The 27,594-nt window shown below is 47.8% G+C and overlaps 1 protein-coding gene across 1 annotated transcript in view; it reads left to right on the top strand.

Annotated features, from left to right (window-relative positions):
* Positions 1–9,724: 9,724 nt before the first annotated feature.
* The window catches only part of IGDCC4 (immunoglobulin superfamily DCC subclass member 4), a 95,631-nt gene continuing 77,761 nt past the window's right edge, over positions 9,725–27,594 (top strand). The window contains exon 1 of the mRNA XM_054077966.1: positions 9,725–10,087. Coding sequence (XP_053933941.1) covers positions 9,994–10,087 — 94 coding nt within the window. The 5' untranslated portion in view covers positions 9,725–9,993. The remainder of the gene's footprint in view (positions 10,088–27,594) is intronic.

Raw genomic sequence — 27,594 nt, 5'->3', positions numbered from 1 at the left:
ATTTTATTTTTTTTCCTTCCCCTAAATTTTGAAATCCCACCCTGCGATGCCGAAGGGTGGCTTTTGCATCTGTAAGTTGTCCCCATGCAAGCGACATTTCAGGGCACTCAGGCGTTCCAGCTGCCGCAGATGGCACCCATCACTCAACCCGACAAAGTCACCTTGCAGAGCAGCTCAGAAGCACCTCCCAAACCAGCCCAGCTCCTCTTGCAAATGCCACGCTCTGCCACAAATTTGCTTCTGAGAAGCTTTTAATTCCCTTCTTATTCCATTTCCATTCCCGTCCCCTGGCTAACTGCTTTTTCAGACTGCTTAACAGTAAGCATGCAGAGCAGGGCAGGTTCTGCCTGCAAGAAGCCAGATAAACTATTCTCCTGTGGGCACTTGCAGTTATAAAACTCACACAATTTGTGTACAGCAAGACTTTGGGGACCTCTTGGCTTGTGTTTCGATAACTGAGCTTGTGTTGTTTCTCCCTCCCCCTGCCCTGTAGAAGATACTTCTTAAAAATATGGCAAGTGGGAAAGGGAAAAGAATGATCTTTTCCCAACAAGGTTATAAAAGTTCCATCAACTTGGCCATGTCACTGGAGACCCAAAGCTAATAAGTTGATCTTATGTCTGTATAATAAACTCATTTATTAGGTTTTTATTTTAAGAGTTGGTGGTATTAATTAGATTGATATGGCCCATAAATCAACTTGATTTGGCTAAGCCTTCAGATACTTGTATTTTAAATTAATACAAGTGCAGCTTAATTAATCTGATTAAATCCTGGGAGAAGCAACGTTCTGTTTGCAGCATCCAAGAGTATGTTGCAGAAAAAGGAGTATTTTAAGGTAATGGAGTTTCCTTGTGGGAAGGCCAGGTTGGCTTACCTGGTGAATCAAGGTACAAGAGTGGAGCTGCTGAAGATGTGACCCAAAAAGAAACCAGTGCAACCCACGAGGTGAGCAGCTAGACCTGCAAAGCCAGGCATCTCTCAAATATCACCAAGACTGGCTGCTTGCTGGGGTTCAGCGCAAAAGGCAAGTGTGGTACGGCCACTCTCCGGCTCTGCCCTGCAACCTGGCAGCCAGGCAACGCTCATCACCAGGCCAGGCGAGGAGCGGAACGTCGCAAACTCACAGCAACCACTCTGGCTTGGGGAGACCTGGGTCTGCTTTCATCCTTTGACACCAAAAAAAGGATTCCCCAGAAGGTGAGTTTAAGCTGTGAATGAGTATGAGCCAGGGCCTGATCTCCTCGGTGGTCACTACCTTAATTTTTTCTGTGTTGTTCCCCAGGACACAGGCAACGAACAGACCAGAGAGAGCAGAGAGAGCAGGCTGATGCAGAGGTAAGTGGATGTACCCAATCTGACACATATCTGCTCCACAACTCCCTTCCCATCAAGAGTATTTCTCCTTTGGTGATGTTTCTGGATACTGGATCATGGTAGCAGGGATTTTATTGTGTCTTTTCTGTATAGAGAGGGCTGAGCACAGCCTCCTGAGGGATATACGTTGTAGTGTGTTCTTGCAGGGATGCACCCATCCACTACCTGGTGTTGAGGGTCACTAAACCTTCGCTAGCTGACTAACACCAGATACTCGGCTGTTCTTTCCATCTAGTTTTTTCCAGAATGCTCTGGGCTGACAGGTCTCAAGATTGATGCTCTCTGTCTGTACAGCCCAGACAGCTGCTGTGCAGCCTTCTCCCTACTCTCCTACTAATTTGCCTTAATCCTGAGTTTAAGCGAGCTCCCCAGTGGATAAGAGTGGAATTCATGGTCTGCCCGAGCCTTGGTTTCTCCGTTGCCCACAAGTGGTCCTTGTGGGACAGTGGCACAAGTCTGGTATCTACACCAGTTCCCTAGAAGCTGGGTGAAAACCCCTCCCAAGGAGAACACAGCACATTGAGCAGCAGAGCACCAGCTCAGGGCTTGTGCAGCCACAGGTTGTTTCTGTTAGGATGCGTATGCCATAAAGTACGCTTTCTTTAAAAGCAGGAGATAATGCTATTATAGCAGTTGGATTAATCTAATATTCTCCTTTATCTTCAAAAGGGAATTGCCTAAATAGCCAGAGAGAGGCACACGTTTTATGAGTCCTTCGTAAGGTCTATCCATCAAACTTTCCAAGAAAGGCATTGATGCCCTTTTTGCTCACGAGAGAGAAATCAGATTCCCCCTGGCTTTGCTTTCAGCCTGCTGTAGCCTTGCAGGGTAATAGCTGCATCGCAAATGGTCTGGACGTTCTTTTCTTCTACTGGTCTGGAGAAAAAGCCCTCATGGAAGAAACCTGTAAGAAAAGAGGGAAAACAGCCCAATTAGAGGCAATGATCTCTTAGCTCTCTGCCCTCTCTCCCCCCTGGATGAAGCAGATGTAAAACAATAGCTTTATTTGTGAAAATTTTAATTGGGTAGTTCAAAGGAAGCAGCGGAGGCTCTTTTGATCTCTTGGTGTGTTTGAATGCCACGTTGCAACAGTGCCTGCTGGCCATGGCGGTGACCTCTTGTGTTAATTAGTGTTTATCTGAAATCGAATTAGCTCACAGCTGGGAGAAAGCAGAGTGAATATCAGAGGATAATCGCAGATTTGTGTGATTCTCAATTAGAGGCAAAAGCGGGTCTTTGGCTGCAGAATGTGACATTAAAATAACTCTGAGAACATTACATTTTCACTCTGTTTTTCTAATACTCTTCATCAGATGGTACTATTTCTCTTACTAATACCCCGTGCTGCCTTCATCTTTGCTGAGTCTGCTGGTCCGTGATGCTTATTGGAACTTAAACCATAAACCAACACCGAACAATGATGCATTATTTATAGCAGACCGAATGCTGTAAGGTTGACAATAGTGCAAAGCTTCTCTTTCTTGTGGTCAGTAATCCATAAATAAATACATCATCTATTTAGGTTTGCAGAACTGTCTGATGGATGGGAATAGCCTGCATTCTACAATGAGGGCAGCGCGGACGCTGCGAAAGCCAGCACCTGTTTTTGTGCAAACTGGCCATTTCTGAGTAACAGCATTAAACTCTTTATGTCCACTGGGTATGCAAGAGCTGCCCAGGCACCGCCCTGGTGCCCGTCTGTGGGGCTCTCTGGAAGGCAAAGGGCAATGAGGGGTTGTCAATGCAGGAACAAAAATGCATAAAACATCAATTTCTTTGTCTCTGTGTGAAATTTTAGCAAAGGACAGAATTTTATAGCTAAAATTATCTCAAGAGGCAGATATAGGGCCCCAGTTTCTGAGTAGAGAATAACCACGTGCCTTCAGTGTGTTGGACTGGAGTGAAATCCCATTCTAAGATCAGCTCCAGATCCCAAAGTTTCCAAAGTGCAGGAATGCCTTTATTCCAACCTTGCTTTTTGCTCCTAAGCCAGCTTCAAGTGACATCAAGCTTCTTGCACACACAGTGCTCATCAGGGTTGGGCAAGGCACTGGGACAACAACCCAGTGGCATTTACGTGGCGTCCTTGGGCACGCACCACTCTGTTTTCTGGGGTTAGCCACAAGAGGGTGGCATGATGATGTGCACCACGCAGCCTCCCTGCTTTGTCTGCTTTACTTCCAGCCTGGCATTTTATAGCTAGCTCTGTAGATCTAATAAAACTTCTGAACAGATCCTTATTTTTGGCAGGGGAACACATTTTCCACTACAAAGGAGCCTGACAGGTGTTTCTGAAGGCAGCCCTGACTGTGCAGTATTCCTTGATGTTACGTTTACATGTGTTCTTTATGCCTAAACCCAATCTTAGAAGGGACCGTAGCAGTGTATAAAATTTAGACTCTTTAGGGATCAAAATTTTTATTGGTGCTCAGTAACTGCTGTAGGGAGAAGTCTACAGATGTTGTTTATGAGCAAATATTATTTTTCATAGTCTCGCATGTTTACAAGGCAGTGATGTTCTTATGCAACTGCTTTATACCACATCGGGATGTTTCTAGTGGGTCTTTATTTGATTATAGCTGACAGTGAACAAGCTGGTTAACGAATATGCATAAAAAAGACTCATGTGACAGCAAGGAAGACTGACTTAAACAAAACAGATTCATTTCATCTAAAATCTCCCCAGCCTGGATGGTCTCAGCATGTTTATTCTAAATCAGACTGTCAGTAACCCAGCCCAAGTCACTCATCCTGAATAATGAATCAGTCGACGTGTCTCTGTGTAGGGCAAGTTAGCATTTGATTTTGCAAAGCCTTGCTTGGGTGACAAGTTCTGGTAAGAGCAAGGAACAGGGCACAGAGGACATCCATGCAGCAACACAAGAAAAAACCTCCCCTTGCACACTCCAGATTTTATGTGCAAAGCTGGAACAGGCTGCCCAGGGAGGTGGTGAAGTCACTGTCCCTGGCGGTGGTTAAAAGACGGGTGGATAAGACACTCAGGTTCAGTAGTGGACAGGTATGGTTTGATTTCTATGACTTGATGATCTCAAGGTCTTTTCCAACCAAACAATTCTATGGTTCTATGAAAGCTGGAATTTTTTTACCGTACTTTATAACCTGACAGCTTTCCACCAGTAGGCAGACAGATGAAGCTGATACTCAGAACGCACCTCAGCCTCACTGCTGTTTCATAGCCTGGCACTCATCTAAATCAAAACTCCCCCATCCATGCAGGTTTCTGCAGGGTGCAAGATTCTCCGCACACTTGTGGCTCTGGCAGTAGGGCCTTGTTTGCAGAAATCCCTTTTGCCATGAACATATTTTAAATACAAGCTTCCGAATCGCATTACTAGCTGTCTTTTCCTCCTCCATTCGTTTTCCTCCTAACAATGCACCTGCCAATATCTGCCCCTAAGCCCCATTTTAAGTAGCATTTTCCATAGTTAATGCCACACTTCTGCTCCCTATCTATCTTTGGCAACTGCCGACTGCCTGCAGCAGGACCAGAGGAAGAAGGAAAGCCCTCCCTGGGTATAACAATAACACAACACCCATTCCTGGAAGAATGATGAGATAGGCTGTGTAATAAATATTTATGAGAGCAAGCGTAATGAAATGAATGCGTAGGGTACTGAGGCTCCCTTAGGGTTTGGTCATCACATGTTTTTTCCCTCTTTTCTTTCTTCTCCGTTACACAGAATTGTCCTGATGTCCCTGGGTTGTCGAGCAAATTGCTTATTGTGTTGCTCACTTACACAATGCATGTTATTATGTGCAACCAGCTGCTCCTGTTTGGCATTACTCGCACATACAGAACAGGAGGCTACCGTCACTTTTCTCATCTGGAAGTCAACGTTCCCTCTAGCGCCAGAGTTGCTGCCAGACAAGAAGAAGTTTGGCAACAAAATGAGTCCTGGTGGTAAAGGTCCCTGAGAGATTCCTTTTTCTGGGAAGACTGAAGTTACAGTTTTGTGATGAGTTTGAGCTGATCCAGCTTTGTGCTGCTGTTGAAAGCCTCCTCATGCCTCTGTCTGTATATCCCCATTGCTTTCCTTGTGCTGGCACTAACTCTCGGGTGATTGTACAGAGAGCTGGAGCAAGGGACCAATTTTGTTGTTATTGTTATTGCCAATTAAGTTTTCATCACCATCCTTTCCTCTGTCCAGCTCCAGGCTCATTCAAGCACTAATGCTGGCACAAAGGAAAGAGCAGCCAACTCTTCTGGTAATTAGAACAGCTTAAATCCATCATAAAATGTCAGCCTCGGTATTGCAGACCTGTCTGGGGTTCAGAGATGGTCAGAAACCAGAGGAAAGCTGTATTTGAGACTGGGAGATTTAACCCTAAGAAAGAACTTAAGCATGGTCCCAAACACATCTGAGGCACTGACCCGATGCGAGGTGAGAGTTGAGTAGCTGTGGGCAGTGTTTCATACACATCGTATCTACCAAATTGGATGGCACCAAGTCCCGGGGTGAGATTTTCACTCAGAAGGAAAACATTTTTGAACAAGTGCTTCTACAAAGGCTTTAATGTGCTTTAACTTTAGAGTTTTAGGGTTAGACAGCATAGGGGGTTGTGTTTGAGCTGCTGTTCCTGATCAATGTTCAGAAGGAGCACACTCAGTCTGCAAAGACAGTGCCTATTTCAAATTTAAACAATTCCCTTTAGTGTGAAGTGGACCAAACTAAGAGAATATAGAGCAAACCATCCAGATTAAGAACATCCTCATCGTTATTTTTAAAATAGCTATCCCGCTTTAAACCGCTCTCTCTTTTAACTGTGAATTAACTTCCATTTCTTTCATTTGCTTTAGTTGCTCTGACCCTGGACCACAGCTTCTCGAGGCTCTGAAGCCCGACCCATGGGAAGCAGCCAGATGGCGTTTTCGGTGCTGGGGTTCAGACTGAACCCAGAACCGGGATAATACTATGCTGCCTATTTAATATAAACGTGCAATGTGCAGTGAATCTTCTTGTTCCTCACTGCTTTCTCTGTGAAACGGCTGTTCTTTGAGTTTCTTTTACTTCAGGGGTTCTTTTTGTGGGAACATGTGTTGTTCTTTACCTGCATTTGTTTAGTATCTTGTACAGCTGGATCCTGGTAGGCTGAATCCTCCAGCTGCCAGCTGGAAGTGGACACAGGCTGCTTAGTGTGGGTTTGGATTCAGAGCCTGGAGAAATTCTGGTTCAGATACCCCTGTAACTCGTGCTGCTGTGCTTCGAGGCCTCTTGCATCTACACCAACCTTTCAAAAGGTTGCACAGGAAGAGCTCCTGCTGAGCTAGCTAAACTCATAGCAGCTTTTGCTGGATTTCCTTAATGAGCTCTTCATTGCTGATATCTTATACAGACCAAGAGATGCTGTCCGTATACCTGACTCACTAAAGATTTGTTTCGAGCACAGAACTAATGCCTCCTGAAGGGGGAACAGAAGGCTGAACTACAAACATCTGCCACTTGCTGCTGCGGCTCTTTGCCATTAATACTTTCTCAGCTCAAAGTATCAGAGGTTTGCAGCTATTGAAAGGTAGAAAGAAACTTGTAGCTGGCAGGGACAGGACCACTGGGGAGTCTGCAGCCCATAAACGGGAGCTTTTGGCAAGCTTATGGCAAGCTTTTTTGCTTGCCATAAGTATCGGGGCAGAAATGCCCTCGTCTGGGAAAGGACGCATTGTTGGGACAAGTCTGCGCTTACTTTGTTCATTATGGACTTAGAGCCAGGGAGTTATCCAATACTTCCTCAATCTACAAAGTGGCTGTTTCTCCAGGCTCTCCTTCCTCTGTAAATGCTGCAAGAATTTGTTTCACACAGCGCAGGGCACCGCTGCGGGCGGCTGAAGCAGCCAACGCCTACCAGGGATGTGTGACACCACAAATGCCTCCCTGCAGCCACAGAGCCGGCTCCTGTGAATGCAGGCGTCAGCAAGTGTTGGCTTTGGTTATTGAAGGAGTCACCCTGCGGAAACACTAGTTGTTGCAAGCTCAGTTTGACCGTGGTGATGCGAGTGATGGGGTGGTCGGTGGGGTTTGGTGCTGCTCTCGCAGAGTATGTGTGTTGTCAGTGTGAAAGGAGACGGTGCTCTGGGTCACATTACCACCGCTCTCACAGTTCAGGGGCTGTTTGCTAAGGCTTTGCTTTTCCCTTTTCCCCCAGAATAGTCAGGGAATCTATCTGTTGCAAGCTTGGGTTTGTCTAAATGCTGGTTTAATTCCTGTTGCCACTGATGTGCAGGAAAACAGAGAGGTGCCACAAAGGAATCAGGTAACACTAATGTCAGGCAGGGAGCAGAGACAAGAATTAGACCTTGATTTCTAGGCTCGTGCCTGCTTCTAACTCTGACCTGTTGGCAGGAGCTGGGTCAGTGCCTTAACAGCAGCAGCTGCTGTTAACCAGAGTGTGCGGTATTTTGCAGACCACTAACAGTTATCATTATTTATATTATGCCAAATTTGCCTGACTTTTAGGTAAAGGTTTCCTTGCTTAAAAGGACGGACAGATGTCTGGGATTTGTGGAAGAAAAGGGCAGGGGCATTTTTAAAAGCAAACCGCTGGCAGACATGACGGAGAGACATTCCTCTACAGCCTAGTTAAAGCAATTTGACAGCACCTTTAAAACCATCTCATGCAGAAAGGAGCAGGTGGGGAAAAGCCAGGAGAGAAAGGAGGGTTTGCTGAGGTTGTTAATCTCTACCTCCATGCTGGAATAGTGCAGAAGGGAGCATGGCTCTTCCTGTCCCATTTTCTTCCTGCAGCAAGGCACGCGTATGGATGCTCAGGAAGAGGGTCGGTGGATTTACTGTGGCCTTTTTACCCCCTCCTTCACAGTCCAGGGCCCGATGCTGGGCAGAGCCTGCCTGCATGTCTGTCCAGGGCAGGGGACTGCGGGCTCACCTGCACCAACAGTGCCAAGCACTGATTTATAGCTGTGTAACTCACACACATGGGAAACCTGCTTCCCACTGCACAGCTTTTCTGGTTTCATTTAAGTTTTTATAGTTCATTAAACAAGCTAATAAATAGGAGGGCCTGGATTAAAAAGGTTTCTTTTTTCATATTCTGTATAGCTGGAGCAGTCTCTGCATTCCACACTGCTGCAGTAAAACATCCCGGTGTGCCAGGCAGCCGTTTCTCCTTTTGGAAACTAAAGCAGACTCCCTCCTACCCACTCTGGATGTGGTTGCCTTCTGCTTGGCACCAGCCGCCACTGCCAAAAGAAGGTCTTGGTGTCATTTGCCCTTAGGACTAACCCCGCACCTGCAGATTTATGTGCAGATGTACAGCGTGACTTTGTGCCTAGGACCCAGCCAAGCTGGGGAGGCAGCGGCTCCATCTCGATCTTGCAGCATCCTTCAGCTCCCTGCCTCGTTTCCATGGCTTGGCTTGGCTGGTGGATGGGTCCTGCCTTTCTCCACAGTGACAAGGTGCAGACAGGCTGCGCTGTGTATATTATTTGCTTTATTCTCAAAGGCAGCTGGGAAGCACAGGAGACTTGGACACCTGAAAAACCCAACAAACGATATCCACCTGAAGGGGCTGTGCTTCAAAATGGGTCCCAGCGGGACTGCAAGCCGATGGTGACAGGGTCAGTGGTGTCTGTTTAGAATCATAGAATCATTTGGTTGGAGAAGACCTTTGAGATCATCAAGTCCAACCGTTACCGGTCCACTACCAAACCATTTGTGTGGGGCAGCAACCTCTCCTCCTCCTCGCAGACACAAGCTTGCACTAGGACCATCAGCCCTCGAGTGCCCTTGGGACAGCCATCGCGGGGTGTTTGTCCATCTGTCAGCGGGAATGTGGGCAGCCAGAGGTCGTGCAGCCCTGACAGGACAGAGGGGCTGGCAGAGGTGTCCCCACAGGAACGCCGTTAAGAGGGAAGGCAACAGTTGGCAGCAATGTGGTCTCCTCCATCCTCACCTGTGGCAAAGTCATAGAAACACAGGATCATAGACTGTCCTGTGTTGGAAATGACCCACAAGGATCATCCTTTCCAGTTCCTGTCCCTGCATGGGACAACCCAAACATTCCTTCTGGAATATTGTAAGGCTCGGTGCCCTCACTGCCTCCCCGGGAAGCCTGTTCTGCTGCAAAGGGGCTGCTTCCCCCGCTGCAAAGGCACAGCTCCCGCTGCAAGGGGCTGCTCCTCCCTCTCCAACCTGTTTGTAAGGGGCTGCTCCCGCTGCAGGGAGTCCGCTCCCCGCTTTGCAAAGGCACAGCTCCCGCTGCACGGGGCTGATCCCCACTTCGCAAAACTGCTGCTGCCGCTGCACGGGGCTGCTCCCACTGCCAAGAGTTTGCTCCCTCCGCTGCAAAGGCACTACTCCCGCTGCAAGGAGACACTCTCCCGGCTGCAAAGGGGCTGCTCCCGCTGCAAGGAGTCTGCTCCCCACGCTGCAAAGGCGCAGCTCCCGCTGCAAGGAGCTACTCTTCCCGCTGCAAGGCGCCGCTCCCCGCTTTGCAAAGGGGCAGCTCCCGCTGCAAGGCGCCGCTCCCCCCTCTCCAACCTGTTGTGGCCGCGGGCGGCGGTCCCGCGGCAGAGGCGGGGCAGCGGGGCCGGGGCCGCGGCGCAAGATGGCGTTGGGGCGGCGGGGGAGCGCGCTGCCCGCCTAGATGCGGTGGCGGCCGCTGCGCCCGGCGCCCCGCGGGGCGTACATGGCGCTGGAGGACCTGCTTTGTCTCTGCTTCGCCGTGCTGGCCGTGCAAGGTGGGTGAGCGGCGGGGCGGCGGCATCGCCCGCTCTGCGCCCCGGGACGCGCGGGGCTCGCCCCTCTCCCCGGTTAGCGGCCACCCCGCGCTGCCTCTTCCTCCGCAGCGGCCGCCCGCCGACTCGCCCTCTCCCCCTTTAGTGGGTACCCCCTGGTGTCCCTCTTCCTCCTTTAGCGGTCACTCTCCGACTCGCCCTCTCCTCCCTTTCAGTGACCACCCCCGGTCTGTCTCTTGCTGCTGTCGTGGTCGCTCCCCGAGTCGCCCTCCTCTCTCTTGCGGTGGCCACCCCCGACTCGCCACCCCCTGCTCTCCCTCTTCTTCCTTTAGCGGTTACTCCCCGAGTCGCCCTCTCCCCTGTTTCAGTGGCCATCCCCCGCCCCAGTCGCCCTCCACCCCGCTTAGTGGCCGCTATCCGAGTCGCCCTCTTCTCCCTTTCAGTGGCCACATCCTAGTCTCCTTCTCCCTCCTTTAGTGGCGACCCTCCGAGTTGCCCTCTTCTCTCTTTCAGTGGCCACCTTCCAAGTCTCCCTCTCCTGCCTTAAGTGGTCACCCCCTGCCTCAGTCGCTCTCTCCCTGCTTCAGTGGCCACCCATCAAGTTGTCCTCTCGTCTCTTTCAGTGGCCACCCCCTGCCCCAGTCAACCTCTCCCCCCTTGACTGGCCACCTCCAAGTCGCCCTCTCTCCCCTTCAGTGGCCACCCCGTCCTCCGTGGCCATTCCCCTCCACCACTTTTCTCTCCTGACCACTTTTTGTCCTCCTGAGTTGCGTGACAGCCACGCTCATGGCCTCAAGCCATGCCTGGATGGTGCCTTCTTTGGGGCCACCTTTTGGGGGTGCCACAGGGAGCCCCCCTCCAAGGGCTGGCTAGGGGGGAGTGGTCCAGCAGCTGTGACTCCTGGGCTCCACCATGCCAGCCCTTAGCGGCACCACTCAAGTTTCCTCTGGGTCTGAAGCACTTGTCCGGCTGGCCCGGAGGAGACCCAGGGATCTGACAAGGTCATGATGGAAACGCTTCCTCAGCTCCTGCTGGTGCAGAACACTCCGTAGGCAGATGTGCCGGTGACCACAGAAGTGACCCAGGAGTGGCCGTGCTCCTCGTGCTCCATGTTTTGCAATGATTACGCAAACGGCCCCGCGTGCGGGTGCACGTACGCCTGTTGTGCTGGCCGCCTCTCTGCCTTTGCTGTCAAAGTTTGCGTCCAGGGTTGTTTGTTGGAGCTGCAAAGCTTGGGGTGCGCGGTTTGTTCCCATGGTGTGCACAGACCCACTAAAGCTTTTGTCTGCACTCCAGAGAAGGGATAAAAAGATGTTGGCTGGTGGAGCTGCACCAAAAAATCTAAGCCTGTATGTGTCCTGGAGTTGGTGTTGTCTAAAAGAACCTCCTAAACAGGGATTGTGCTGGAGGAGCCCTCTCTTTGTCATTGTGCATTTTTATTCCTTTTTATGATACATTCAGGTTTGGCAGAACATAATAACAGCACGAAGGATGTTTAGTCATTAAAGCTCTGATAATAGCCTTTTGGGGGAGAATTCAGTGCGGTGGGTGGGTGCAGGATTGGTTTTCTTTCCTTTCAATTTTGGGAATGTTGTGAGCTCCCTCCTGTCAGGGCTAGATTGTCATTTGATATAGGTGCAACGTTACAGTTGCTTTGTGTAAAATGAATAACGGTCTGTGTAAACGGCCCATTGTCATCAGCACGTGTGAGATTTTTAGATGGTTGGTAGTGTGTGACCCCACCAGCAGATGAACGGGTGAGCTGGGGTTGGTGGGAGCTGCATCTCCTGTGTGTTTGAACAAACAGCTATGTGGATCCCGAGGTTTGGAATGGAGAACAATCATTTCAAAAAGAAAGAAGACAAAAGGGGGTAGTGGAGGGAATGTTGTTTTTCAAACCCACTTCAACAGGAAAACTTTAAACACTTTGTGGGAATTTGCAGTTGTGGATTCTCTGCTTGCTTTTTTTTTCCACAAGCAATTAGGCAACCAGTGAAAAGTGTTTCTGTTTGTTTTCTGACCACGTATTGTGTGGAGGTAGTGAGTGCGTCCGCGCGGTCGGTGGACGTGCTGCTTGGTACATGCGGATGTGCTTTCCAACAGGTGGGTTTGATTCCGAAAAGAAAAACATGGACTTATTTCAATCTGAAATTAATTTGGCAGAGGGTTGAAATGGTTTAGGGAAAGTCTGTGTTTGATCCCGAAACCCACGTGTTTCAATCCAAAGTTCAAGCCTCTCTGGGAATGAAATACTTAGGAGAGAAGTAGACTGGAAAAACCTTCCCTTCTCTGTGGGCTTGCTGAAAGCCGTGCCAGTTTACACTAGCTGGGATGTGATCCAGTGTTTTGAAAGCCTCCTGTCTGCCTTACTTCGGGACTGTTTCCCTTGCAGTAGCAGGAATGTGTTTACGGAAGAAAAAAAACCTTGACCAACCCCTCTTCAGTTAACTCCGGCAAGAGGGTTGTGCTGGTTGCTTTCCTTGGGGCTCTCTGCAGGGGATGTGTTGGTGACGAGTGGGCTGAGCTTCCCATCCGAGCCATCAGCTGAAATGCATCTGGCTTGGTGTCAGTGGCATTTGTGGTCGAGTCCTCTTGCTGCAGAACAGATTTCCTTTTTTTCACATCACCTAACTCTACTTCTGGTTTGTTTTATCCTTCCTGTGGCATTCGTCTTGGCGGCGTAACCCCGCAGCCTGCGGCGTGCGGTCAATGCCTGGGGAAGTCAGTGTTGCCATTGTTCAGAGATCGCGCGTCCGCTGCTGCGTTCGCCTGCGCTTTGCAGGATGTCACCTGCATGCAGATCCCTCTGCCCTGGTGCCTGTGCCGTTGCAGTCTTGCCTCTCTGCGGGCTGCGTTGTGAGGACGCAGGATGAGCGGTGCAGGGAAGGGGTGTTTCTTACAGTCCCCAAGAAATGGGGGCCCCGACAGTGCCAAACCCTCATGCGCACCACGTTAGCGAGGTTTGCCTGTATCATGTTTCGAGGGGCAGGGTTCTCACGCGGGAGTTGTGCTGTGGCTGTCATGACAGCCAGTCTCCAAGCTGTGACGGCAGAGGCTGCTCCAGAGTGGGAATGTTTCTGCTGGCATTTCTCTTCTAGTGTAGTGAGGCTGAAGGAGCAACCACTCAGGCTTGGTTCTGGTTTTGTTTTCCATTTTCCCTAGCTTTTCCTCTCTCTTTTTCTCTTTTCATGCCCTCTCCTTTCACCACCTTAAAGTCTGAAGTGAAGCAGAACCTGTGAGTTTTCTGATGTGCCTCCTTTCTGCAGCAGACCCTCCTGGCAGCTGTAGACAGTTTGATCTGCTGTAGGGGCCCACACGGGGTGGGTGTATAGCTGATGGTGTATAGCTGATGGCATGCCAGCCACTTCCAAGTGGCGCAAGTAACAATTTAAAAAGAAAATGTTTGGCAATCTGCCTTTCCCTGAAGAAGATGGGAGACGATTCTCCCCGTATGTATGCTTGTAGCCTCCTTTGGAGCTTGAGACAGCTTCTGTGGTATGGTCTCTGTGCAGCAGGGACACCAGAGCTACCTGTGTTTGCGAACTGCTGGGATGGCTTGGACGTTGCCCTGGAATATGGGATGTCTTGCTTGAGTGCCCATTTTGATCTCAGACTGGTTGCTTCACTTGCTCTGATGTTCTCAGGGTCCGTCTTTAGACAAAAATACTGATGCTCCACATTTCCCTCTGTCGAAGGTGTTGAGTGAAATCCATTAATGAGCATGAAATCTATCAGTGAGCGTTCAGCACCTCTGATCTTCATCACTATAGCGTACTGCTATCCCAAGGGCAGGGTCGTCCCATTTTGGCTCATGAAGTCATGGTTCCTGATACAGTATTGGTTGCTGAGTGGTTTGAACCCTACCTCTCTTGGACCTGCCTTCCCAAAGGCTGGCTCTTCTCCCAGGGAAAAATCCAAGTGCTTGTGAACAAGTTTGTGCATTTGCAGTGTAAGAGATGCTACTTGCATGATTTACACTCTCCTCTCCTGTTTAAATGGCTGCCTGGCCATTAAGCCTAGTCATGGTTATATAATTAAGATAGGAATTAGTATTTAATCTGACTGTAATTTGTTGCTGGAATTCATCCCAAACCGTATCTCTGTGTGAGGTGGGCAGGTACCTGAGGGAAAACTGAGGCCAGTGTTACATGTAGGGGATTTTCTGCTTGGACACTGAGAATTAGAGGCCTGCCTCAGTTGACGGCAGAAACCCTAACCTTTATAAATCCAGAGTGATCATCGTCATTATGTTATCTGTAGGAAGCAAATGTTTGCTTTATAGTCAGCTGTAATGCTAGAGGGGATATGGTAAATCCTTGTTATCAGTATTTGCCAAGCGTGTGTTGCGCCAAAATCAACTCTGGTGCAATTTCGTTGCTTTCTGGAGAAGAACTGGACCCACTGGTCTACAGTATTTTTAGCCTGGTTTTCTAAGGAAAAATGGCTTGTATAATCACACGCTCTGGTTGTCTGTCCATCTCCATCTCCTTTTCCAAAGAATTGAGAAAAAGCGCAAGATTTAGAGTGAGTCCAGAGGAGGCCACAAAGATGATCCAAGGCCTGGAGCACCTCCCATATGAGCACAGGCTGAGAGAGTTGTGGTTGTTCAGCCTGGAGAAGAGAAGGCTCCAGGCAGACCTTAGCCTTCCAGTACCGAAAGGGGCTCCAGGAAAGCTGGGGAGGAGCTCTTGGTCGGAGAGTGCAAGGAGAAGGTGAGGAGGAACGGTTTTAAGCTGAAAGAAAGGAGATTTAGGGTAGATATTAGGAAGATGTTTTTTCCTGTGAGGGTGGTGAGGCACTGGCCCAGGTTGCCCAGAGAAGTCATGGCTGCCCCATCCCTGGAGGGGTTCAAGGCCAGGTTGGATGGGGCTCTGAGCAACCTGATGCAGTGGGAGGTGTTCCTTTCCATGGTAGGGGGTTTGGAACTGGATGGGCTTTGAGGTCCCTTCCAACTCAACCCATTCTTTGATTCTGTAATTGTTGGACCTGCTGGTCAGTCATAGCCAATGTGATATGGAGAATTCGGAGTTTTTGAAAATAAACGATCACGTAGAGGAGAGAGGTGCAGTTCCTGCATGGATTGAAGCAGAAGCACTGGAAAACCCACTGGGACGAACACCCTGAAGTGCCTCAGCTGCAGCAGGAGCTTTGGACAGAGCTTGCACCGTATTCTGGTAGAACAGGGTTATCCAGTGACAAGACTCAAAGCTGCAGGAAATCAGTCTCAAGTCCTTGTATCCACTTGTTTATTTTATTTTTCAAGTCTTCTGTGCTTTAAAACGTGCTGCTGTTTTATGGTTGCACCAGCACTGACGTCACAGGAATTGATAACTGTTTTGCTTTCCTCTCTTCTTGGGAAAGCATTCTCCAAACACAGGACTTGGAGCTGCTGTGACATTGGCTTACTGGTTTGCTTTAGTCAAACACCACTGAATTTCTTAATTCTGAAGAGTAACAGAGCCTTCGCAGGGAGGAGGAGAGCTGGACAGTGTTGCCCTCCAGGAAGGCAGATACCTGCTGGAGATGCAGCTGCTGAGAAGACAGTTTGCTTGGGTCAACCCAAGTGCTTGTCATCAGCATGTTTGAGCATATTTAACACTTTGCTGTTTGCAGGTGTCGAGATGCTTTGCTTGTGAGCATGTAGGTCATGGTGCTTCTCCCTTGGACATGTTTTCTTTCATGTTGCTGATGCTTTGTGGTGTCTCTGTTTGAGTCAGATCCTCTCCTGCTCTTAATCCAGGGGATCCTGCTGTTGTGATATGGGCCTGTTTTATCTGAGAAGTCCAGCAGATGCAATGTGTTATCTCTGTGGGTAATAAACATCCTTTGTGGTGGTTGTGATAAGCAATTACTGTATTCCACTGAAGCTTTCATATCAGATGTTCTGAAATTATTTAAAAGCCTGTATCTGCATTTTAAACACAAGTGCCTGTTGCTGCCGTATTAAATTCAGCTGGCCTATTGAATAACCTGCTTTATTATTATGCTTTCTTGGGTTTTAATGTTTTAATTGTTTTTCAAGATCTCTTGTGTGGATTTCTTAAGGACAGGTCGCTAATATTAAAGGTGTGATAATAAATGTGAGCATTCCCAGAGGCTGCTCTCAGCCCAAATTGGTGGGAGAATTAAAATCCAGTGTGTGAAGGTGTTGCATTTGTGCTGTCTGCTGTGGCATTTTCCCTTATTCTAACTGACTTCTCTGCTCTCTTTTCCTGCCTGGGTCTTTAAACGACATTCCCTTTGAAGTTGAGATGGCTTAGCACCTTGTTTAAAAGTAAAAATATGGGAAATTAAACACTTAAAATGGAACTCCAGAAAAGGGTGCTGTGATGGCAGAACTTGGAGCAGAGGTGGAGCAAGCCTGGGATGCAACAGTGATGTTACGTCGTGCTTTATGTTTCACTGTCTGTGCTGGGAAATATGCATCTTTGATAGTTTCTAAATTGACTGTCGATAGATGATCGAGTTAATTGGTGTGAACAAAGGATCATTACTTCATGGGATGAGTTTCCCATGTGGTGTTGTGTGAATACACTGAGGGTTTTGGCAAAACCTGGCTGTTAAGCACTCAGGACCTTGAAAAATCTTTTTCAAAAGCATCAGTAGTGTTTTCAGGTTTTAGTATTACCAGAAGTTTTGTACTTACTGCAAGACTGTCCGCTCTGTGTCTCATGGCTGGCTGGTTGGATCTGATTTGCAAGATGGGTATGTGTATTTTCCAGACAGAAGTGGGGTTTTGCAACTGAGAAGACTTTTATGTTAATTTAGAAATCTTTGTCCCTTTTTGCCTCTTTTTTTTTTTTTTGGAGCTGGTCTACTGAAAAACTCCCATGTGCTTCTTGAGGTGCTGGTGTGATGTGCTGTTACCTTTCTGGAAATGCCAGAGCTGCTTTAGAAGGATAATATTCAGAGTCCTCATAGTCAATTGACCCAGAGGAACTGGGCCAGTTGCAGCCCATTCCTGTGCCCTGCCAGTCCCACTCTCCTGTTTGACTCCTGGCAGAGCCTTAAGAGAGCTCTTAAGAAGGAGACATGGAGCTTTTCGTGACCAAAACCAAGCAAAGGGTTAGAGAGGGCAGAGGATTAGCAGATGTTCGGGCTGATGATCAGAGGGTTTAGCCTGGGCGTTGGGATGGGACCTTTCACTGTACTGGAGATAAGGTTTGTGTACGAGATGCTGGGGCTCCTTGGAGGTTATCTACCGCAGTGGGGTGTGCAGTGTGGCATGGGGTGGAGGATCTGGGGCTGCTGGGTTGAATTCTTTATTTCCTGCTTGACGGATATTTTCCCCTGCCACAGAGAATTCAGATTGTCATCCAAGGGCAATTGTATGCTCCACAGGTGTGTGTGCACTTGCGAAGGCACCCTGCATTGATGCATAGCAAGGCATCTTTGCAAAATACAGGTAGAAGATAAAAGAGGAAAAAGGAATCTAGCATCTGGGCCAATACCAGCTCCTTTGCTGGTTCATATCCTCCTTCCCAAGAATGTTTTTATAAACATAATGCTGCCTATTAGCCATGTAAATTACTGTCATTGGTGGCAATTGTTGTGATGGAAAGATAAGCTCTTGAAACTCTGGTTTGATTTACCCCTCCTGCCTGCCTAGGCTTGCTAACCAGTTGTTTATGGCAGCGCTGATTGTGGCTTTTGTCAGAGAAATCAAAATATTGATCAAAATTATATAGCTTTGTTTTTCCTAGGTCACAGCTGATGCAACTTTTCTTTCTTTTCCTTTCTACTCTTTTCCCTGTACTGAAAACAAAGCAAACCCTTCCTCAAGGAGATGAGCTGTATGTTTCCAAAGTCAAATGTCATCTGCTTGAAGAGGGTCCTTAGGAGCAGACTTCATATCTGTAGGCTTTCCTCAAGAGTCTGGCAGTTGAAAATCTGGCTGGCAGCATTACCACAAGTACTATTGTGGGGTTTTCTTTATGTGCAGAGTGGGGAGAGAAGGAAGTTTTTCCCAGCTGCTGGCAGAGAATAGCTTCCCATTTACTTAGCGCTTGTGACTGCTGCCAGGGTGTTCTGTGTAGCAGCAGAGGGAGTTAAGTGCGAGGTGAAAGGCTTTAGTAACACTTCAGCATCTGGGCACGAGGCTGAGCCATCAAATAATTCTTCTCGCTCTTTGTTTTTTCATGTAAGTCAAGGTGCTTGGGTAGTTTTGTAGGTTTAGGGCTGGCGAGCTTGCGCTGCCTTCACTTGCACTATGGGAAGCTGAGGGCATTTCTCATTTCAGGTTTGATGTTTGTACTTGGACAAGAGCATCTCTTAAAGAGCAACACCCACTTCTGACAATATCTATTGGTGTTTGTTACAGCCCCTCAGAAAGCCAGTTTGATGTCCTTGCTCACCGATGTGCGTTTTCATTCAGTCTTACTTTACCTAGCAGTGGTTTCTAGGTGTATTTGAAGACAGGTGTACTCTGCTCAAGTTTCCTGGTAACCTGCTCTTTACTAAGCCGATCCTTGAGTCTTTCACCTGTTTTCCATCCTGTAATCTCAGCCTTCTGTAGCTAACGCTAGAGTAAAACCCCTGCTTTCTCAGCAGAGAAGATGTCTTAGGTACTTTGATTCAGAGCCCAACTGTTTGGATCTGAACACTGCATGTTCCTGGAGACACCTGTACCCCCGCAGTTCAGCGCAGAGCTGCCGTTCAGCTTGGACAGCCAGTGCTCAATGTGACTTTTCAGATGTAGCGGGATGGGAGCCAAGCAGAGGGAAAAGTTAAAAAACCCTTAGTTCCGAGAGTGCCTCTTTGGTCAGGAGCCGAGCTGTTGCTGAGGCAGATTTCAGGTTCTGCAGCAGGATGCTCACATGCAGGAAACCGGAGGAAGAAGAGTCAGGATGGGGCAGGTATGTGATCCTTCTCTGTAAGTTTTGAAGAGAAAGGCTGCTGTCTAAACTGGAATTGCACCATGTAGTTATGGTTGCATAGAGAAATACTGTCTTAGTCTTAACAGCATCTTTCGCCAAATAACAATGTGGCCACGTCCATCAATGCTTCAAGTACAAGTGGAGCATATGGACCTTTACCTCTCCTGCTCATGACGACTCTGCCCTTTTCCACATCACCTACGTTACACGGTTTTATGTTGTTGTTAGTGTCTCCAGCCTCTGCCCAGCTGTGTCCATGAAATAGCAGTGAGCCTTATAGAATGGTTTGGGTTGGAAGGGACCTTAAAGACCATCCGGTTCCAACCCCATGCCACTAGACCGTGCTGCTCACTAGGACTTCTCAGGCTTTAGGAAGAAGACATTTGGTTCTCTGCTGCATGACATGCTTAAGAGTGGCTTCCAGTAAGCCTCTGTCTGCATCATGCTTTTTAATTTGTAAAATGAGGTATTAAAATTCCTCTAAGAGGGACCAAGAATGAAGACATTTGGGATGGAGGTGTCCAGATGCTGCGGGCAGTGTGCTGCAGTGTGAGTTTCAGATGTGGAGGCCTGTGGAGATGGAGGAATAGGTGCTGTACAAAATGCATCTGCGTATGTGGTTGTACAGACGCGGCTGTGCCTGCCTGTCTGTGGTGGGTCAGCACTGGCTGTGTGAGGGTGCAATGTGAATACAGAGAGGTGTACATGCTGTGTGCAGGTCTGAAAATGAAAATTGCTGATTACTTGTTTATCTGTTTTAAAGATTGTGGGTTTAAAAAAATGCTGCCCTTGTAGGGAATATTTTCTTCTCGCCAGAAACTTGTTAGACTGGAAATTTCACAGTATTAATTTTTATGGCATTTTCTAAGCTGAACTAATTGGGTATTTTGGAAAGGGTGAAGGCAAGGGTGTGGATGTATGTTTTTATGTAGATGTCATTAAAAATTTGACTTGGAATATTCTGCTCACTATCTGAGGGATGTGAAGGTCTCTGCTGGAAAATGCAAGGGATTATAGAATGGTGACTAACAAATAATCCTTGGCTAATATGGGGTGGGCTCAATTAATGTTAATCCCAGCTCAGGAGGAGTAGAAGTTGGATAAAGTCAAGGAGATTTTGCAAGGCCATTACTGACCTGAATAGGAGAATGATCACACGGCATTCCCCAAAATGAAACCAGTTCTACGGAACTGTAGCAGGATGGTGCACAGAGGCAAAACTTGTCCTCACCATGGAGGAAAATGGCTGATCTGGGCATTTTGGCTGAACTCTCAGTAGAAGGTGTTGGGTTTAGATGTGTTTCAGTGGATTAAAGCAGAAGCCCAGAGACAACAGTGAGAAGCATCACATCCGATCTTGGACCACATCAACAGAGAAGGGCCCCAAAGTGGTGGGACAGTCCCCATAGGCATTTTGCTGCTTGGATACCGCAGCATTGAAAGCGTGTCCTTCACTGTTTGGAAGCAGACCCGGTCCTTTTACTGCTTTGTCCTCAAACTGTCAGGTTTCAGCTGGCTGCAGCTTTGGATAAAGGAAAGATTTATGTGCTCTGAAGAAAAACTTGCGCTGACAGTGGGTAAATGCTCTGTAGATGCTGGAAAGTTAAACAGCCAAGTAGATGTCAGAGGTTTTGGAACACAGATTATGAAATATATTTTCCTCCTGGTGTTATGATAGAAGTAAGTTTAAATTTGGAAATGAGAGGGCTAATTCCCACCCATTCAGACCAAAACAAGGACATCTTGTTTTCTTCCACCTTCAAGTGCATCCCAGTAGCCTATGGGTATGGGCATTATCTTGCTATTTCTCCAAACACAGTCCCTGAGCTGTAAGAATTTACTTTGTGTTTTGAGTGATGACTGAGTTTCCAGATCACAATAGGATACTGGTTTGTAGGACTGGATTAGGTGAGAATTTATACCAGGAGGATGCAGAGTCCTGAAATGGTCAGGTCCTTGGTAAGATCATTGCCTTGTCTTGCCACCTGCGGGCGTTCCTTTGACTGAACAGTTCAGCATCTCCTTTTGTATGATTTTCAATGTCTCCTTCTCAAACCTACTGTCTTATCTGCTGTTGTCCAAGTAAGCCTGGCTGGATAGCTCTATAGATAACGTACCTTTGTGGATGAAGTGATAACTAAAAGGAGCAGAGCGGTGCTAGATAAAGCCAGGGGCCCATGGAGGGAGCTGGTGTTGGATGCTGCAGCCTGTAGCTGGGCAGTGAAGCACAGATGTGTTTTGTGACTTTCCAGAGGCTGTGTGGTGGATGGTGACAAAGCTGCATCAGGATGGAGTCTGGTGCTTTGTCTGGACTGCCCTTGCTGTCTATTCTCTGCAATATTAACTCCTGGCCTAAGCCCTCCTCATCTTGCTCTTGTGTTCCAGTGCTGTGCGGGTGGCGTGTGTGCTCTGTGCTCCTTGTGTCCTCCCAGAGAGGTAAAACCTCTCTTGGGGTGATGCAGGCTCACAGTGGCAATTGTCTGCAGTGAGCTATTAAAACACACTTTTAGCTTTCTTTGTTGCTGTTCTGAATTGTCTCTTCTTCCTCTGTGTGCTGGTTCATTATTTCTCATTAATTCATGGTTTGTGCAGTTACCTGGGAAATTGCAGGAGAGTTGGCAGGAGTTTGATGAGTCTGACTTCTCTTCTCAGGGGTAGGTGACTTTGTAGCAATACAACTTGTGAGAGTTGGTTCTTGTCCTCTTGGAGTGGCAAGTTTGGCCCTCACCGCTGGGGCTCCGCGGGACAGGCTGTCGGCATTGAAGGGCTGGAAAGCACCGAGGGGCAGAGAGAGGGGCTCTGTGTGCAGATTTCTGGGGTGCCTGGTAGGACTGAAACCAGAGCCACTCTTGGCCACTCTGCTCTGTATTATGTCACTTTTCACCCTGTTCTGAAGAGCCACTCCAGACTCGAACCCTGGCCTATCAAAAAAATGTGAGCAAGCAAGGGAGGCTCTTTGCTTAACTTTAAAGAACAGAAACATGCAATAAATACTACTAAATACATGCCAGGGGCTGTTGTTTGTTGTTTCAGCTCAGTCTGAGGAGTGTGTGTGTGTTGGGATGTGTGTCAGAGCAGTGTCACCCCTGCAGAAGAGTTCTTTGCCCTTTTCCTTTGCAGGCAGCATTTCAGCTAGGAGTAGAGATGGAATCTGATCCCATTTTGCATGGAGAAAGCCAACCTACAAAAAAGATAAAAGGGCTGTCATCGATAAAAATATCACAATTTCTTTGCATGTAACAGTTTTTGTGGGCAAATACATTGTGCCACTGGTTTCCCTGTACAAATGCTCCTGTTTTTTAAGGGTTGTATTCACAGGTGAACTTCCCAGCTGCTAGGAAGGACCTCTTGATGAAAGCTGGACTAGGCAATTCGAAGGATGGTTTGGCAGTTAGAGTACAGGCTGTTGGTAGGGAAGGGGCTGTACCTGCTCTCCTTTCCATTTTTATTTTGAGGTGAACTGCAGAATCTCATTACCAACGGCAGTGGCAGGGCTTTGAAGATTTCTGGCCTAATTATCTTATTTGTGCTGTGAATAGCAGTGAAATCCATGTGCTGTCAGGGAGACTTAGCTATTGTGCCAGCTGTACAGGGGTGGAGGAAAAAGGCCTCGGCTTTGTTTCTGAGGGTGCAGGCTGGCTTGGGCTCTGTGTGTGTGTTCCCCGGCTATACAGGTGCTGTGGGATTTCCTCCAAGACCTGGATGGGGTGAATGAGGCTCAAAAGGTCTTGCCTGGAGGCTTTCCCTCTGCCTAGGGTAGAAAATGCCAGGTGCTTCACAGAGGTGTTCCATGAACGCTGGTGTCCAGCTGCTGCTGTGGAGATGCATCTCATTAGCCTTCTATCTAGAGGGGCTGTTTGGTTGTTGCATAACTTCGCATGCTACACCATATAACAACAAAGGTGGTGGGTCAAAGGTAGCAAGTTTCAGTGGTGTATATGGGAAAGCTGTGACTGTCATGTATCTGCAGGACATATCTCCGCATTTATGTTTGGATACAAGGAATCTTCTGCTGTTTGAATGAAACGGGGGTCAGTATTATTAACTCTAGCTATTCCCATCCCAAAGCTTTAGCAGTGTGTTGCAAAATCTCTTGTGAAGACAAGGAACTTCTGAGGCAGGTACCGTCTAAGTAACACTAAATGCCACGTAGCAAGGAGTCTGGTAAAAGGAGCGCGGGAATATTTGATGCCTTGATCATCAGTTGAAGGCAGAGGGATGAGAAAGAGCTTTGATGATTAAGATCTTTGATCTTTAAGACGATGAAAGATTCAGAAACATTAGAATGTACTCCATCCCAGTGCAGTTCCTTGGACTGAGTTGAGTTCTCTGTGCTGTCCATTCCTTATGGGAACAGGCACGACCACAGCCGAAACGCATCGAGGATAATAGCTTGCTTTTCAGATGCTACCGGTGACTGGTCACTGAGGAGTTTGTTAAGAGCTGTTTTCTCTGGTCCTCACTATTGTTGTCTGGGTTCAGAGTCATCCTCCAAGTTTATGTGCAGTTGTGGCTGGGTGGAAGGCAAAGGATCGAGTCCTTTGGCAAGATGACCTGGCACAAAAGCTTGGCAAAGTGCTGGTTCCTCCTTGCATGGCTTGAGGGGTCTGCATGAACCCTCCCAGTAATGCTTTGTAGATGAGGTCAGCCAGTCTCTACAAGGCTATTGCTTACTCCTAATAACCTTTCCTGGATCTCGCATATCCAGAACACTGATTGCTGAGTAAAATGAGTGGGCAAAGTCAAGTTATCTTTGCACATCTTGAGTATTGCCTTTCCTTTCTGTGGATCCAGATAGCAGCTGGGAGAAAGTTGGTTTGGAAAACAAAGCTGTTGGGAACTGTTTGTTTAGACACAAGGCAAAATGAAAGTGGAAAACATAATCTGTCTGTTCCTCTCAGCCTCCCACCTTCTTTTTGTTTAGAATGTCCACATGCCATTTACTTTCAATAAACAAAAGATGTTTCTTATAGGATAGTGTTTACTAGTAGGGGAATGTGATTTATTAGACAACAGAAATCCCTGCTCGTGCCCGTGTTTTCATACTGGAGCAAGAGTTCATAATTTTATAGACCTTTCAAGAATAGATTTCCTAAAGCAAACAGTGAGGAACTATTAAATTAGAGCTGGATAAAACAATAGTGTGATTGCTTTGTACTAATGGCTTTACTTTCTGTAACAAATAGGAGTGGTTTGGGCTAGAGGGAGATAACATGCATTTCCTGAGATAGCTTGGAGCCGATTCAAAGCAGCAGCCCATTTTAAATTCTTGGGCAACTTCTTTTCCTCGGGATGAAGGAAATAGGGACTGTATGGGTGTTCTCTTACTCCAGTTTTCCTCCAGGGTTGCACACGGAGGAGCAGCTTCCAGAAAAGGTGTTTCTCTCTACAGTTTGAGAGCCACCAATGTTTCACTGCCTCTTGGACTTAGACAGGGTCTCAGCTCCCCAACATTTGCTTGGGTCATCTCTGAGACCTCTTTGCCCTTTAGAGGGAACAGGAGAGTGTTCACTCCCTTGGAATCATGGTGTGTCAGTACTGCAGGTGGGTCCTGGTGAGGCCCAGGTTGGTACCCATCTGCCTGTTTCTTTCCAGAGTTGCTCACATGGAGCTTAACCAAGTTGAGGTGCCAGATGCCTGGTCTTGCCTCTGCCTTCCATGTGACTGTCACCTCCAGGTGTTGGTGGCTCAGCATTGTGGTGACCTGGCTGTGAATGAAGCTCTGAAAATAGCATCCGTTTGAGGAGTGTCTGTATTCCCTTGTGCAGCTCTGCCAGCTGTTACCTCCTTGGCCGTGCCAGGCAGTTTGTCAGTGCAGGTAGAGACAGGCATGAGAGTACAGTGGCCTTGGCTTGAGCTCCTGCTTCCTCTGGTCCCGCAGTCAGCGTGTGTCTGAGGATGCCTCCTGCCTGGAGCCTGGGTGGGATCTCTAACAGATGCAAGCACAGGGCTCATTGCAGTGACCTCTGCTGAGACATGTACATTGGAAGGGACCAATTTGCTGTGTCCCTTATGTTCTTGTAGTTCTCAACTTCTACGTGGTCTGTTTGGCTCATTTCTAGCTGCATGTGTGTGTTCCTGATGGTGAAGTCGTGGTACTGCCCCAGAGGGCTGGGAGAACTGGGAGAACTGGGAGGGCTTGGGAGCCACGCTGGTGTCTGCTGCTGACTGATCAGGGCCACCGGACTAGCTGTTTCCATCTCTGATCTTCCTTGCCCCCAGATTGACAAGAGATTCAGAATTGCATGGAAAAGATTAGCATTAGGAGTTTTACCACCTACTTTATTTGAAACTGGATGTGCTTGCGATGTGTTGAACAAATGGACAGTGGCCTTTCTTCCCCCTGAGGACAGCTTTTACATGGATGGGAAACTACAGATGGGGCCCAAGGCAGAAATGCAAATCAGCAGGGCTGTGATACGAAGCATTTGGCAGCATCGCAGGCTTAAAAGCTCCCTCCCCACGGCTGCTTGATCCCGCTTTCTCGGTTGTGCTGACACAGCTGGTTATGGGCTGCACTGTGAACTGTGCGAGTGGAGCTTTGGCCTCAAAACTGAGGGATTAAGGGTTGTGCTGCTGGCACCGTGAAGCTGGCCCAGCCTGGTCCATCCCAGCGCTGTTTGCAAGAAGCCCTCGGAGGTGTAGTCGCTTCAAAATGACTGCTGTGATTACAGCTTTGCGCAGCAAAGAGAAGCGCAGCAGTGCGAACAGCTAATTAGTTTTTATAACCCTCTTTTGTTTGCTTTTGAAGACACGAGTCCCTCGCTTGCTTGCCTGACTCCTGTTCAGTGTCGTGACAATGTCAGCGCCAGCGTGCGAAGCTCGTGTTACGCGGGGAGAGTTCAGGCAGGTTTGGTTTCAGCACAGGTCTTGTCCCCGAGCTCTTCCAGCACTTTCCTGACAGGAGGCAATCAGTGTCAGAACAGGTTTGGCCCACAGACTGCGAACAAAACAGTTTTGAGGGGCAGATCTCTCACGGTAATGAGTTCAGTGATGGGTCGACTGCTTTTTTTAGATGAAAAGGTCAGATCTGTTGCCTGGGTTATGTAGAAAGGTTTTGTTCTGGAACAGCCTGCTCCTGATCAGCTCCCATCTCTGCTGAGCTGGCAGGCTCTGGGCTGAACAGTGTTTCACCTCAGCGGTGATTGTTGGAGAGGTCACTTTTCCCTACATTTGCCTTGCCAGTGAGTGTTGGAGAGTTTACTTTTTAGGTGAGTGTGTTCACTTAGAGCTGGAAAATTTTGAGTTCGGATCAGCGACTTGGGCAAATGTAAAATACCCTGGTTTTGAGCTTGCCTTACTTGGAGTTTGGTTTTAATCACAGATCTTAACAAATTAAGTCTATTGAAAACATTCTCAGTGAAACACCCCCCCTTTTTTTTTTCTCAGAAGCTGTTAGCTGTCTTCGTGAAACAATATTTTAATTGAAGCCATGATAAAAGCAGAGCGGCAGTAGTTGTTGTAAAGCTTAATTTATTAAACAGCCGTGTTTTTAATGCAAAAACAATCTGTAAAGAAAAAAAAAAGCTATGCGCCTTAAAGCTGTCAAAATAAAACCTACAACTTTGAAGTCTTAAAATACTTTGGGAAATGCTGAATGTTTTTGACTGGTTATATGGAACAGCTGAACTGACTTAACTGGAACAAAATTAGAGGAACAAAGAGGTTTTGTTTCCAGAATGTATTCTTTGCCCTTTGACAGCGCTGTCTGGCTCGCAGTCCCCGGAGCAGGTTGCTGTCGGCTTCCCCGCTTTGGTTAGAGTTTCCACATAACCAGTCCACTGAAACAACAGTAACGTGCTTATAGATGAGTAAAAATCGCAGGAAGAGACAGGGGCAAGAGCAGAACTTGAACCTCCTGTATCTGTTGTGTTGTTTTTTGATGAAGCCTGACTCTCATATTGATGGTTCCTCTTCCCCAGTGCCACATGTCAGTGTTGAGTTTGAGGATACCGCAAGCTAGCAGGGCTTTTCCTGGGGGTTGATGTCGCTTCCTACACAGGTGGACCTTCTCAATGTGGTTTCAAAGTAGGAGACTGGCCTTCCGTGGAAGATGCTTTGAAATTCTCCTAGTGAACACTTCCCATGGACACAGCAGCTTTGATCAGCAAAATGGTGAGATGGCTTCTGTGCACATGAAGTGTCCTTAGCGTGGTGTCTGGCATGCAGTCTCTGGGAGATACTCATGTGCTCTATCCTTCTGTAGGTGCTATTTGCATGAAAACAGGGTCTCTGTAAAGTCTGTCTTCTGTTGGGGAAGGTCTGATGGCAGGAAGAGATGAGCAGCTGAGAAACAGAGCTGTTGTTTCCATGCAAATATCCTATAAAGAACAAAAGGGGGTGAGAATTGTGCTCAGAGATGGGATCTGCAAGCAGAAAGTCGAGTCATTTTCCATGAAGCAACATCAGGTCCATGTGAATGTGATTTTTACAGTGTTGTGAGCTGTGGGTCTCATGGGTAAGTCACAGATGCTGCTTTTGTTTTGAGCTTCTTAAGGGCTAAATCCTTTACACTGTGGGAATTTTGCTGCTGGCTTCACTACACTAGAACGAAGGCTTTTAGGGTCTGCTGTTGAAATGGTGGGAGTAACTTCTTCCCAAGCCCCAGCTTGTGTAGGAGGTAGGATGCAAAGT

This window comes from Cuculus canorus, chromosome 12 (genome assembly GCF_017976375.1).
Source record: "Cuculus canorus isolate bCucCan1 chromosome 12, bCucCan1.pri, whole genome shotgun sequence".
In the NCBI taxonomy this organism is placed as follows: domain Eukaryota; kingdom Metazoa; phylum Chordata; class Aves; order Cuculiformes; family Cuculidae; genus Cuculus; species Cuculus canorus.
This window is presented reverse-complemented; position numbering and strand designations above follow the sequence as displayed.